Source organism: Pangasianodon hypophthalmus, chromosome 18 (genome assembly GCF_027358585.1).
Source record: "Pangasianodon hypophthalmus isolate fPanHyp1 chromosome 18, fPanHyp1.pri, whole genome shotgun sequence".
NCBI lineage: Eukaryota > Metazoa > Chordata > Actinopteri > Siluriformes > Pangasiidae > Pangasianodon > Pangasianodon hypophthalmus.
In genome coordinates, this window is record NC_069727.1 from 2,279,707 (window position 1) to 2,292,943 (window position 13,237).

A 13,237-nucleotide genomic window follows, 5' to 3' on the forward strand; every position below is an offset into this window, starting at 1 on the left:
CGCATTGTAACAGTCAGAGGTAAAGCTGTAACTTGAAGTTTTCCGACATCTTCAGGACAGACGAGTTTACGCTTTTTGGTTTCTTGGTAACACAACAATCTGCGTTTTTTTTCCTCTGATTAACTTCAATACAGAGAAAACAGAGAGGCTGGTGAGGGAAAGACTGTTTATAGCTGCTATAACGTAAGTGACAACAGGAACTACCTTCTTTCACAGACGTTCCACAGCATTCAATGTGACTATCAGTAGATTAAAAAGTATGACGTTGTACTTTAATATAAATGAAAATTGTAAAGGTAAATTGCTGTGGTGTGAATAACACACTTGGGGACGTGCTGTTAGAGGGAAATAATCAGCTTCTGGGTGGTAACAGGAACGCCACATCATCACTCCACCCTGTCACGTGTAACTCCGTATTAAACACTACACTTTTATAAATACAAAAATTAATTGGAGATTAATTGAGATTATCTAAACCAGGGTTTTCAAACCATGAATATATTCCAAATATGTAAATAAATGGCTCATTAGGCAAATATATGCAATATATTTTATTCCTGAACTTTCCGTCCACATACTTCCCCCCAAAAAAGTGAAGTTTAGGTTTTTGTTTGTTTTCAACTTACAGAACTTTACATTTAGAAAGAAATATTTGCTTTAAAACACGCACTCGACTCGAAACAGTTTAAACTGTTTCACTGAGTTACATTATCTATAGTTACAGTAGTTATTAGTGCCACTAGGTGGCGCAGGATTATGACGTGGCAGCGACCGTTCCGCTATTCCAAAAGAAAAGCCGCTTTGTTTGTGTATTTTTTTTGTAACCACGCCCTCTTCCGGGTCTGCTACGCTGTGATTGGTCAGCCTGATTCCTCGGCCCTTCCTCTATGGCCGCGTTCCATTCCGCGTGCGTGTGTTCTAAGTAGAGAGCTGAGCTCGCGCGTGGAAGCCGTTAGTGATGTGTTCTAAACCGTTATTCAGGAGAGTGATTTCAGGTTGTGACGTCATTGAAAATATAAATTATATTTAAAAAATGTATTTATATTAAAATTTTATTATATAAAAATAAAAATAAAATTTGCTACTAAAATTTACAAAGTTAAAATATAAAATACAATGTAAGATATCAGGTATATTGTGTGCATTATAAAAATGCAAAATAAAAAAACAGTTTTCACCATGGCAACGAGCAAAAATAACAGTTTCATAAAGTTTTATTCTTCTTCTAGAGAAAAAAATATATATATATATAAAATATATATATATATATATATATATATATATATATATATATATATATATATATATATATATATAATATAATCACAACATAATCAACAGAGATAAACGTCTTTGCTGTAACCATGGTAACTGTTTTGTTTACAATCACTGTTTAAGTGCTTGCTAGTGTGTTGTAGTGCACTCGGTGTGGATTGGCACAGAGCTCTTGTTGCTCGGCGTCGCGTTTAAGTGACGTCACAGACGCGCGTCCAGGAGCTGCAGAAGAAGGGTGAGAGATGTTTGAACAGTGATTGAGCTCCATTCTGCGATGACACGCGGGTCGTTGAACCTCACTGTCTCCTCGGTGACTTCCGGAAGGTGAGTTCTTGTTTCCTCTTTTAGCACTGAGCAGAAAGTGAAACACTTCCGGCATGCCTCCGAGGCTGGGGAAGCTCTTCTCCAACAGCCGGATTGTGGCAGGACTGCTGGTCAACCTGCTCTCCTCCATCTGCATCGTCTTCATGAATAAATGGATCTACGTGCACTACGGCTTCCCCAACATGACCCTGACCCTGGTGCACTTCGTGGTCACCTGGCTCGGGCTCTTCTTCTGCCAGAAGATGAACATTTTCTCTCCGAAGAGGCTGAGAGCTTCCAACATCCTGCTCCTGGCGCTGAGCTTCTGTGGCTTCGTGGCTTTCACCAACCTGTCTCTGCAGAACAACACCATCGGGACGTACCAGCTGGCCAAAGCCATGACCACCCCGGTCATCATCCTCATCCAGACCACCTTCTACAAGAAGAGCTTCTCCACCAAGATCAAACTCACTCTGGTGAGACACGTCACTTCACAACACAGAGCATCACCTCACGACACAACACAGAGCGTCACGTCACAACAACACAGAGCATCACGTCACGACAACACAGAGCATCACGTCACGTCACAACACAGAGCATCACGTCATGACACAACACAGAGCATCACGTCATGACACAAAACAGAGCGTCACGTCACAACAACACAGAGCATCACGTCACGACATAACACAGAGCATCACATCATATCACAACACAGCATCACGTCATGACACAACACAGAGCATCACGTCATGTCACAACACAGAGCATCACGTCACGTCACAACACAGAGCATCACGTCACGTCACAACACAGAGCATCACGTCACGTCACAACACAGAGCATCACGTCACGACACAACACAGAGCATCACGTCATGACACAAAACAGAGCGTCACGTCACAACAACACAGAGCATCACGTCACGACATAACACAGAGCATCACATCATATCACAACACAGCATCACGTCATGACACAACACAGAGCATCACGTCATGTCACAACACAGAGCATCACGTCACGTCACAACACAGAGCATCACGTCACGTCACAACACAGAGCATCACGTCACGTCACAACACAGAGCATCACGTCACGTCACAACACAGAGCATCACGTCACGACACAACACAGAGCATCACGTCACAACAACACAGAGCATCACGTCACGACATAACACAGAGCATCATGTCACGACAACACAGAGCGTCACGTCACAACACAGAGCATCACGTCACAGCACAGAGCATCACGTCACAACACAGAGCACCACATCACGTCACGACACAGAGCATCACGTCATGACACAACACAGTGCATCAAGTCTATATATCTAGATATCATGCAAAAAAAATACATTTATTTAAACAACAAAACTAAACATAACACAAAGGAAACACATATCAAGACAAAAAAAGGAAAAACAAAAAATGTTCCTAAAAGAACTTTCGAAAGAAAAACCACAATCAAACCACGAAACAACTCCAAAATATAAGGTCAACAAAGATTAATCAACCAAAATTAAAGAAGAAAAATAAGGTTAATAAAACTTGTTTGCTGGTGGATCTCCTTCCCCCTGCCATGCTCCACTTCAGCGTCCTTAACAGTTAATCAAGACTCATGCCATGAGACGCAGCTGCACAAAGGCGGACCTAAACCATCAGACTCAGAGAGAAAGATTAGGAGAGACATGACGTCACATGAGGGAGAATACACACTCAAGGCATAGGCCGTAACAGCGTGTGTGTGCGTGTGTGTGTGTGCGTGTGTGTGTGCGCGTGTGTGTGCGCGCGTGCGTGTGTGTGTGTGTGTGCGTGCGTGTGTTTGTGCGTGCGTGTGCGTGCGTGCGTGTGCGTGCGTGTGTGCGTGTGTGTGTGCGTGCGTGTGTGCGTGTGTGTGCGTGCGTGTGTGTGTGCGTGCGTGCGTGTGTGTGTGCTCACACACATTAATACAGTCATTTAAAATAAAAAAATAAAAGTTCATCAGATTGTGAGTTGAATCCAGCAGTCAGTGCACAAAGAATTTAACAATTAAAGTATAATTAGTTCTAATCAAACTATTTTTTCATTATAAGAGGCGTAATTTAAAAACGAAATGCATTTTAAGAGAAATAGGAGCTATATTTAAAGGCGGATAAACACATTTGTGTGCTCCAGTCGGTGCTTTTCCTCCGTTTTATTGTATTTCTGATTAATTAAGAGAATGAATTTTTTATTTATTTATTTTTTTTTTTTTTTGCTCTGTAAGGTGCCGATCACGTTAGGGGTCGTCCTGAACTCCTACTACGATGTGAAGTTTAACTTGTTGGGGATCGTCTTCGCTACGCTGGGGGTCCTGGTCACCTCTCTGTACCAAGTGGTAAGATGTTTCTAACAATCTGCGAGTGTTTCAGCTCCTGCTGTGTTTTTCTTTTTGCAGAGCCTCTCTCGCTCACGTCACACTCTGAAGCGTAAAAGTGAAACGTGACGTTTACGCTACGCTCCTTTACGGTAATAAACAGGTTTCTTGTAAAAACTTCTGTCTAAAATACTTACGTCTTTGGCGACCTCGTATTTAACAGCTATAAATATATTAAAAGCTTGGTGATGTTTAAAAAAAAAACAAAACAAAAATCCATCACACATTTCCTGTTATTTATGGTACCACATAGCAGCGTTGAATTCTGGATTCTGATTGGTCAGAAACTGTTGATTAATTTTTTATGAAGTAGTGCAGCTGCAAATCACAGGTTTATATTAACGCGCTCGCTCTAATACATTACTGTTTCTATAGTAACAGCTCATTCACTCCTACAGCAGACGCTCCACATAAACACATGATTGTATTATTTAACATTTATGGAATGAGTCTCCAGTGTCAGGGCTCAGGGGTAAAGCTGTAAGTTGAAGTTTTCTGACGTCTTCAGGATAGAGAAGTTTACGCTTTGTGCTGTGTTTTGGTTTTATTAACTTAGAGAGGAAAAAAGAGGCTGGTGAGGGAACGTATGTTTATAGCTGCTATAACGTAAGCGAGAACAGGAACTAACTTGAACGTAAATATAAATGGCTAAAAAGTCCAACATTATCCTTTAAAAAAAAAGTCTTATAGATTTTTATTTTACAGAAAGTAGTTTTATGTCTTAAAAAAAAACAGTGAGAGACGTGTAAAAAAAAAAAAAAGTTTTAGATAAAAACTAGCCATCATGGCGGTGTCTGTGTTGCCATAGCAACGGCCGTCTTCGAGTATTATTTCGACATGACGAGCACACTCTAAGGGTTTAAAATTTTGAGGGGAAAAAAACCTTATATTAAAGATAGAGCCGGAGCAGATGGTAATTTTTTTTCCTGCTGATTGGTGCTTCTTATTATTATTATTATTATTATTATTATTACTATACAGTGTCAGTGATGGAAAAACTGACATTATGGTCAGTGTTTAAATGTGAGATAATTAACGGTGGTCCTGTGTGTATGCTTGTGTATGTGTATGTATGTGTGTATGCGTGTGTATGCGTGTGTGTGTATGCGTGTGTATGCGTGTGTATGTGTGTGTGTGTGTATGTGTGTGTGTGTTCCAGTGGGTCGGAGCGAAGCAGCACGAGCTGCAGGTGAACTCCATGCAGTTGCTGTATTACCAGGCGCCCATGTCCTCCGCTTTCCTCCTCATACTCGTCCCCTTCTTCGAGCCCCTCACCGGAGAGGGGGGCATCTTCGGTCCCTGGTCTCTGCAGGCCCTGGTGAGTGAGTGTGTGAGTGAGTGTGTGTGTGTGTGTGTGTGTGAGAGAGAGAGAGAAAGAGAACCTTCTGTTTCATTTGTCAGACACACCTCGCACAGAGCCACAGGAATTTCCTGAAAACACACACACACACACACACTTTTTAAACTGAGCAGCGTGTGTTAGAACATTGAACAAAGAGCAGTTTTGTTCAGGTGGTGTGTTTTTCAAGCCGTGTTCCCTACACTCCTCGACACACACGTAATACTGCACGGCTTCATAAACTAACAACAGTAATTCATTTCGAAAAGAACTTTTATTTATTTATTTATTTATTTTTTTTGAAATCCAGTTCACCACAGCCGTGCTGAATTCTCAGTTCTGATTGGTCAGGAGGTGTTGATTAATTTCCTATAACAGCAGCTCTGAAAGTAGTGCAGCTGCAAATCACAGGTGTATATTAATGCTCTTGTTCTAATACGTTCTACGACTTACGGCACGACATGGTGACATTTTCTGTAAGGAGAAATGTGTTTATTTAACATTATATGGAAGGAGTCTCCAGTGTCAGGACACTTTGTGCTGTGTTGTATTTTTTTTTTTGTCTTATTAACTTCAAGAGAGAGAAAACAGAGAGGCTGATGAGGGAATGACTGTTTATAGCTGCTATAACGTTAGAGAGAACCGGAACAGCGACATTAAATGTAACTATAAATGGATAAAAAGTTTGGAAATTGTAATCATTGATGTATTGCTCTTCGCAGTTTCAGGAGCATGTTTTAGGAACAGACACGTTCTACGCTACGAAGGCCATGTGTACAATAACATGAATATAAATACACTCATAACAGGTTATAATGCGTTCAGTATTTATTGTGTGTTTATAAAGTGTTAACAGAATGCATTATAAATAGGGTTTATAACACATTATAATCACCAATCCCAAAGATCCCGCAGATTATTTCTAAAGCAACTGATATAGAGTTCATTTATATTATATTCTTATTTATATGTTTAAATTATTAAATGAACTGCATTTGCTGTGATTTGTACAGTATCTCACAATTTAATAGAAAGTTCTAAACTTAAGTTAGCACTAAACCCTAAATTTACAAAAAAGTTTTAAAGTATTGTGATTTTTCTGATCATTTAAATAAAAATGATCAGAAAAATCAAGGCACTGTAACGATGCACCATCCAAATTCCTTGGTATTGGTGTTATAATATGTTAAGAACGCTACTTATGTTTAGGCATTAGGTTAACAGTTCATAATGCGTAATAAAGCTCGCTATAAACTGTAACACGTGTTCATTAAGGTGTATAACTCCTGTAAGATTCCTTGTGAAAACGTCATGACATTATATGAATGTGTTTGTAGTGTACGTGTGTGTGATTGTACAGCGATAAGGAAATCGACATGTTTAATGTTATGTACTGTTATAGGTAATGATATCAGAAATAAAACATTGTTAAGTAGAACACATCAGCAGAGACATTCTGATAAAGTCCTAATGGAGTCCATGTTTAACAAAATTCTAGCACTTTCTCTAAGGCTGCGCGTCAGTTCATCACCTGAAATTTCTCTCCCATTCAATCCAATCCAATGCGGAGCAGCGACAGAAATCTTTCCACCATGCGTACACAATTTGATGCGTTTTCAGCTAATCTTGAGTCCTTCATGTCTGTATTTATAGAAGAGTAGAGATTAGTTTTTTTTTTAATGTCTCTGAGATTCTCGTTTGTGCGGTATCTCAAGAACGAGTAGTTGAACTTTTGTAGGATGAACTGATTCGATTTTTGGAACAGGGTCAAGGTCACAGCAAGGTCAAGTTGTTTTCAATGGCTTTCTTCCTGTTTAAAGTATATTTTATTTCAAGTGTACATATTAGTAACAAGAAGGACTAGACATGCTAGTAAATAAGGAGTATTTTAGTATTTTAACTTCATAAGTTTCAAAAGTCATCTCACTACTGAAATCTTCCAGCTGCCCTTTTAACTACTTTTAATAAAAAAAAAAGTATTAGGCTTACTCTCAAGTGACATTCTGAACATGATTAATCAGTCACTAACAACAAGGTATTTATCCACAGAATCTCTGTTTTTATCGATTACAGAGTGATTTCATTGCGTTTCATTCCTTTTCTGGGTTTTAAGCCATTTAACTAAATTCATCTCAGTTCCAGCAGCCTGAATGAAGTGTTTCAGTCGGGGTTTTTGGGTTTATAACAGCAATAACAGAAATGATCTTAAAGAAAATCGAGACGCAGGTAGATTATCTATGCTGGTTCTTCTAGACTTCAGTGGTGCTTTAGTCACAGTGGATCGCAAGATATTACTCAGTCATAGGGATGTAGCAATACGTGATGCATCGTGATGCAAAAATGTGACGATTCACATCGTGGAAATCAGCATTCTATTAATTATGCATCTAATGCATTTGCACTGTTTGAACACCAGACGTCCCAATCTGCACATAGAGTTTAAATACGTGGTCACATGGTCACGGTCTTTCATGGAGAGCTGCAAGTTCTGCACTTGAAACCAGATAGCTCCGGATTGCAGTGACGACACGTGTTATACGTTATATGGTCACATGACCATGTTATAGCAGTTAAAAAGTGCTCTTCAGTAGCTTCCAAACAATACCAAAGGCTGTGGAAATCGGGCATTTTAGCCGAATTTGGAGCTCTGTTTCTGCTACGGAGCTCATAATGTTTCCGTCAATCATTTTTAAAGTCCTGAGGTCAGACACTTTGTTTATTCAGTCAAAATTTTGGGGAGAATTTTTAAATTTATAAAAATATCCATATTTTTAAGATATGGTGAACCTGTAGTACATTTTGTTTATGATATTAAACCTCTGTTCATAGCAATTTTCAATTTATTTAGTTTCATACAGACAAAAAATGCACATTGTTTTGCATTGTTAATGATTCAGAAATAAAAAATCTTTTCAGTGATCTTTTTTTTTCATTCAGCTTTTGTTCAAAATATTCTGAGAATCGAATCGTGACCGGAGTATATCGTTACACCCATACTCAGTCAGCTACAAGACTGGGTCTGACTCTCTGGTCCTGTATTAAATCGGTTTTAAATCGATGCCACCCAAGTGGTGGTGAATATGATGTCGCTCTTGATAATTGCTCATCTAAGTGTGATACTTTGTCCTGTGGAGTCTCTCAAGGTTCAATCCTGGGACTGACACTATTTAATCTTCCATCAGTACGCAGACGACAAACGGCTCCTGACCCTCAAAGGTCTATCTGCTCTTTATCTGACTGCTGAAAGGACATCAGGTCCTGGATGTGTCATCATTTTCTGCAGGTAAACAATGATAAAACAGAAATCTTTGTTATCGGGAATGGAGGTCAGAGAAAAGACGTGCCGGGTTCTCCGGAGTCCCGGTCTATGAGGGTCAAAAATCTGGGAGTTGATGGGAGTTTCTCGTCAGAAAGGTATCCCAAGGTCTGTGAGGTTCTCTCAACTGCTGATAGACTCATACATCCCTTTGTATTAACTGGTCTGGATTACTGTAACGCTCTCTCTGTAACTGCCGCTGAGTGACTCTCGACACGCACTAGAATGCGAGCTCGCATTACGCCTGTTCTTAAACAGCTGCACAGGCTACCAGTCTTTTAGATTTGAATTTAAGATACTTTAGTTTGTTTTTCAAATCCCTTCATGTACATGTAAATACCACTATAAACATATTTAAAGGTGCAATAGTCGATTTTTTTTATTATTTCTTACTTGTACAAATAACCTGGAAGATATTTAGAACATGATATAAAAAAAATATATTGGTTTAAGCCATGACTTTGTCAGAATTTTAATGCCTCAACAATGAGGAACAACTTACAGGAACACTTAAAACTCTTCTCCCTTCACTGCTTGAATTTACAGCACTTAATAACTAAATAACTACTGGAAGTTGCTTCTGCACACACTGACACACACATACACATGCACACACACACACACACACACGCACACACATGCACACACACACACACACACATACACATGCACACATTATTTGATATTTGATTGTATATTATTACGTATTTTTTGTATTTCTGTTCCATTTATTTATTTATTTCCACTTATTTTCCCCTCTCTGGGGTGTGTGTGTGTGTGTGTGTGTGTGTGTGTGTGTGTGTGTTGGGGGGGGGTTCCTTAATGTGTTAACTGTTGTTGTGTTTTTAATTGTTGTGTTTTTTGCTGTCTTCTTGGCCAGGTCACTCTTGTAAAAGAGATTTTATCTCAATGAGTTTTTTTATCCTGGTTAAATAAAGGTGACGAACAAACAAGCAGAAGTGTACGAAGTGGCTGAGAAAACCCGTTTGGAAAACTGACCTCCGGTCCGGAATGCTTGTTTGTGTTCGGATGCGGCTCCTGTCAGTCATTTTATAGACACGGGCCGCTGTAGGTCCTGGGGGCGGAGCTTTGTGAACATGAGCGAGAATGGGACCAAACACTGAAACGTCAAACCTGCTTACATACTGTCAGAAACCTAGTCTTAAAAAATAAAAAAAAACACCTAATGCACTTTTAGAGTAGTGAAGTGATATTCTGTTTACTGTTGACGGTGTGAGCGGCCATGTTGACATGACATCATACGCCGGACTCAGAAATTCCCATTAGTCGTAGGTTGGAAATTCCCAGTTACGAGATTTTGTCGAACTAATAACGTGAAAACGTCACAGCATTTTTAAAGAAATGGGAAATAACAGGAAATTATAATCCGATCTCATAATGTTATCATACAGTGAATTTTGTTGTTTAGTGAACAATTTAATTTTTCTTTTTTTTAATATATAATTATTATTGTTATTAATGTTTCCAGGCGATGGTGTTTCTGTCTGGTATTGTCGCCTTCCTGGTGAATTTGTCCATCTACTGGATCATCGGGAACACGTCTCCTGTCACGTATCCTTTCTCTCTGCTTTATATCTTTATGTCTGATGAATTCTTCCTCTTCTGTGTGGAATGAAAGCAGTGTCTGATTCCCAGCTGTAGAGTTGCTGAGCTTCACCACTAGAGGGAGCTGTGACTTTAATCCTGTAACACAATAACTACACGACTGCATCACTTCCAGGAGATGACGTCATCAATACACAACCATTCACATCTTTTTTTTTTTCTCTCCTCATTTCACACTTCCACACTTAAGTATCTGTCATTTTTCTTCCTTTAGTATTTAAATTCCCTCTGGAATTCTTCATCTCTCCTTTCTTTCCCTCTCCTCTCCTCACTTCATCCATTCCTTTATTCATTTTCTTTTTTTCCTCTCCTCTTATCTGTCTATTCTTTCCTTATTTTTCTCTTATTTCCCTCCTGTATTACTTTCTTTTCTTTCCATATTTTCCTCTCATTCCTTTACTTATTTCTTTTACACTTTCCTCCACCTTTTTTCACCCCTTTTCTTTTTTCTACTTTTTCTTTTACCTTTTCTTCATTTTGTTTTTCTTTATCAGTTTATTTCTTTATTCTTTCCTTTTCATTCTTCACTTTTCTTCCTTTCTCTTTCCTTTTTCTTTATTGTATATTCTCCTTACTTTTTTTTCTCTCTTTCTATCTTTATTAATTTTTCCTCTGCATTTTATTCTGGTTTTTTTGCCTTCTATTTTTTCCTCATTTCTATTTTTAATATGCTTTTGGCTTTACTTTTTTATCCTTTCTTCTTTTTGTCTTTTATATTTTTCTTCATTTTCTTCCCTTGTTGTCTGTTTCTGTTTTTCTTTCTATTTACTTTATGTCCCATATTTCCTCTTCCCTTTTTTTTTCTTATTCTTATCTGTTTTTATTTCCCTTTTACCTTTTGTTTTTTCTCTTTGTTTATTAAATAATTTCATTTACTTTATTTACCTCTCTTTTCTGTCCCTTCTTTTCCTTACTGAGTTTTTCTTTCATGCTTTTGTTGTTTGTTTTATTTTTCCTGTCTACTTTAAATTTCATTTTCTTACATTCCTCTTTTGTCTGATTTTTCCTTTCTTTCTTTCTTTCTTTCTTTCTGGATTTTATTATTTCTTGATTTTGCATTTCTTTCATTCTTTTTTCCTTCTTGCTTGCCTTTGTTTTCTTTTTTATTCTTGCTTTTGTTTTTTTCTATTTTATTTTCTTACATTCCTCTTTTCCCTACTTTTATGTGTACCTTTCTTTCTTTTTCTTTCTTTCTTTTCTTCTTTCTTTCTTTTTCCTCTATTTTGTTTTACCTTTTTCTTTTTTTATTCCTTTTTACATTTTATGTTGTTCTGTCTTTTTCTTCTTTTTTAAAAAAAAAAAAAAAAAAAAAAAAACTTTCTTGATCATAATGATCCCGGGCTGCTGACCCTCAGCGAGGTGTGTGAATGTGTTTGAATGTGTAAAAGTGTGTGAATGTGTGTAAATGTGTGTTGTTGACCTTTAACCCCTGCGCCTCACAGCTACAACATGTTTGGACACTTTAAGTTCTGCATCACGCTGCTGGGGGGCTACCTGCTGTTCCACGACCCGCTGTCTGTGCACCAGGGCCTGGGCATCGCCTGCACGCTGTGCGGCATCCTGACCTACACACACCTCAAACTGAGCGAGCAGGACGAGAGCAAGAGCCGGCTCGCTCAGAGACCCTGAACACGCCGCGTTCAGACACGGGCCGCGTTCAGACACGGGCCGCGTTCAGACACGGGCCGCGTTCAGACACGGACGCCTCGGCACGCTTTCAATCGTCTCTCACATTTCAGAAGGAACTATTTTTACACCTCACAGTGTTTTATTCAGAATTTAAATAAAGTACTGAAAACGTGAACGCTGCTCGTCTTACAGTTCTTAATCCCAGTGTGCACCTGAGTTCAACACTTCATCAACACACACACACACGCATATACACACACACACGTACACACACACACACACATATACTCACACACATGTACACAGACAGTGCTGGTGTGTGTGAGCTCGAGAATGTTCTCCTCACTTCACACTGCTTCATGCAGATCAGCAGCGTTTTCACTTCCACTGACTTCTCCATAACTCTCTCTCTCTCTCTCTCTCTCTTTTTCCTTCTCTCTTTCTTTCTCTCTTTCTCTTTCTTTTGTATTTATTTCTATCTTTCTCTCTTTCATTTTTTTCTTTCTTTCTCTATCCTTTTCTGTCTAACTCTCTCTCTCTCTCTCTCTCTCTTTTTCCTTCTCTCTTTCTTTCTCTCTTTCTCTTTCTTTTGTATTTATTTCTATCTTTCTCTCTTTCATTTTTTTCTTTCTTTCTCTATCCTTTTCTGTCTTTCTCTCTCTCTCTCTTTTTCCTTCTCTCTTTCTTTCTCTCTTTCTTTTGTATTCCTTTCTTTCTTTATATTGTGCTTCTATATTTATATTGTGCTTTCTTTCTTTCTTTTGTGCTTCTTTTCTTTTCTTGCGTTCTGTCTCTCTCTTTCTTTCTTTTCCTCTTTGTTTTTCTCGCTTTCTGTTTTTCTCTTTCTCAGAATCAGAACCAGATTCTTCCGTCTTTCTTTCGTGTTTCTTCCGTCTTTTTCTTGCTTGCTGTCTTTCTTTTTCTCTCTTTCTTTCTTTTCTGGTTGCTCTTTGACCTTTGACCTTTACCTTTCTGGTGTAGATTTTGTGGTGAAGATTAAAATGGAGGTTGAATTTGGCCGTGTCTAAACAAACGAAAGCCAAGTTGTGATCACACGCTCGTGTTTATGCTTTATAACGTTTTATGTTTGAATTTTGTTCTTATTTTTTATGGATTTATTAAATGATGAAACGCTTTGCACACACACACACGCGCACACACACACACACACACACACAGCGTAAGGTTAAAGAAGGTGCTGGATTGATTTGTTGTGTTGAGACAGAGGTCTGTTTCATCAGGTTTAATCTCAGCATGCCTCGAGTCCCTCGGTTCCGTCTGCTCTCAGGAATTCATCCTTTTTTGCCAAGTCGGCTGTGAACTTTAGCCCAGTATCCGCTGGCTGC

The 13,237-nt window shown here is 38.7% G+C and overlaps 1 protein-coding gene across 1 annotated transcript; it reads left to right on the forward strand.

Annotated features, from left to right (window-relative positions):
- The first annotated feature begins 1,471 nt into the window (after window positions 1-1,471).
- On the forward strand, window positions 1,472-12,066 carry slc35e3 (solute carrier family 35 member E3). Its single transcript, XM_026909923.3, has 5 exons — window positions 1,472-2,054; window positions 3,832-3,942; window positions 5,141-5,299; window positions 10,126-10,208; window positions 11,705-12,066. Exons 1-5 carry the CDS (start codon window positions 1,653-1,655, stop codon window positions 11,889-11,891), a joined length of 942 nt encoding a protein of 313 aa, XP_026765724.1. The 5' UTR covers window positions 1,472-1,652; the 3' UTR covers window positions 11,892-12,066.
- The last annotated feature ends 1,171 nt before the right edge of the window (window positions 12,067-13,237 follow it).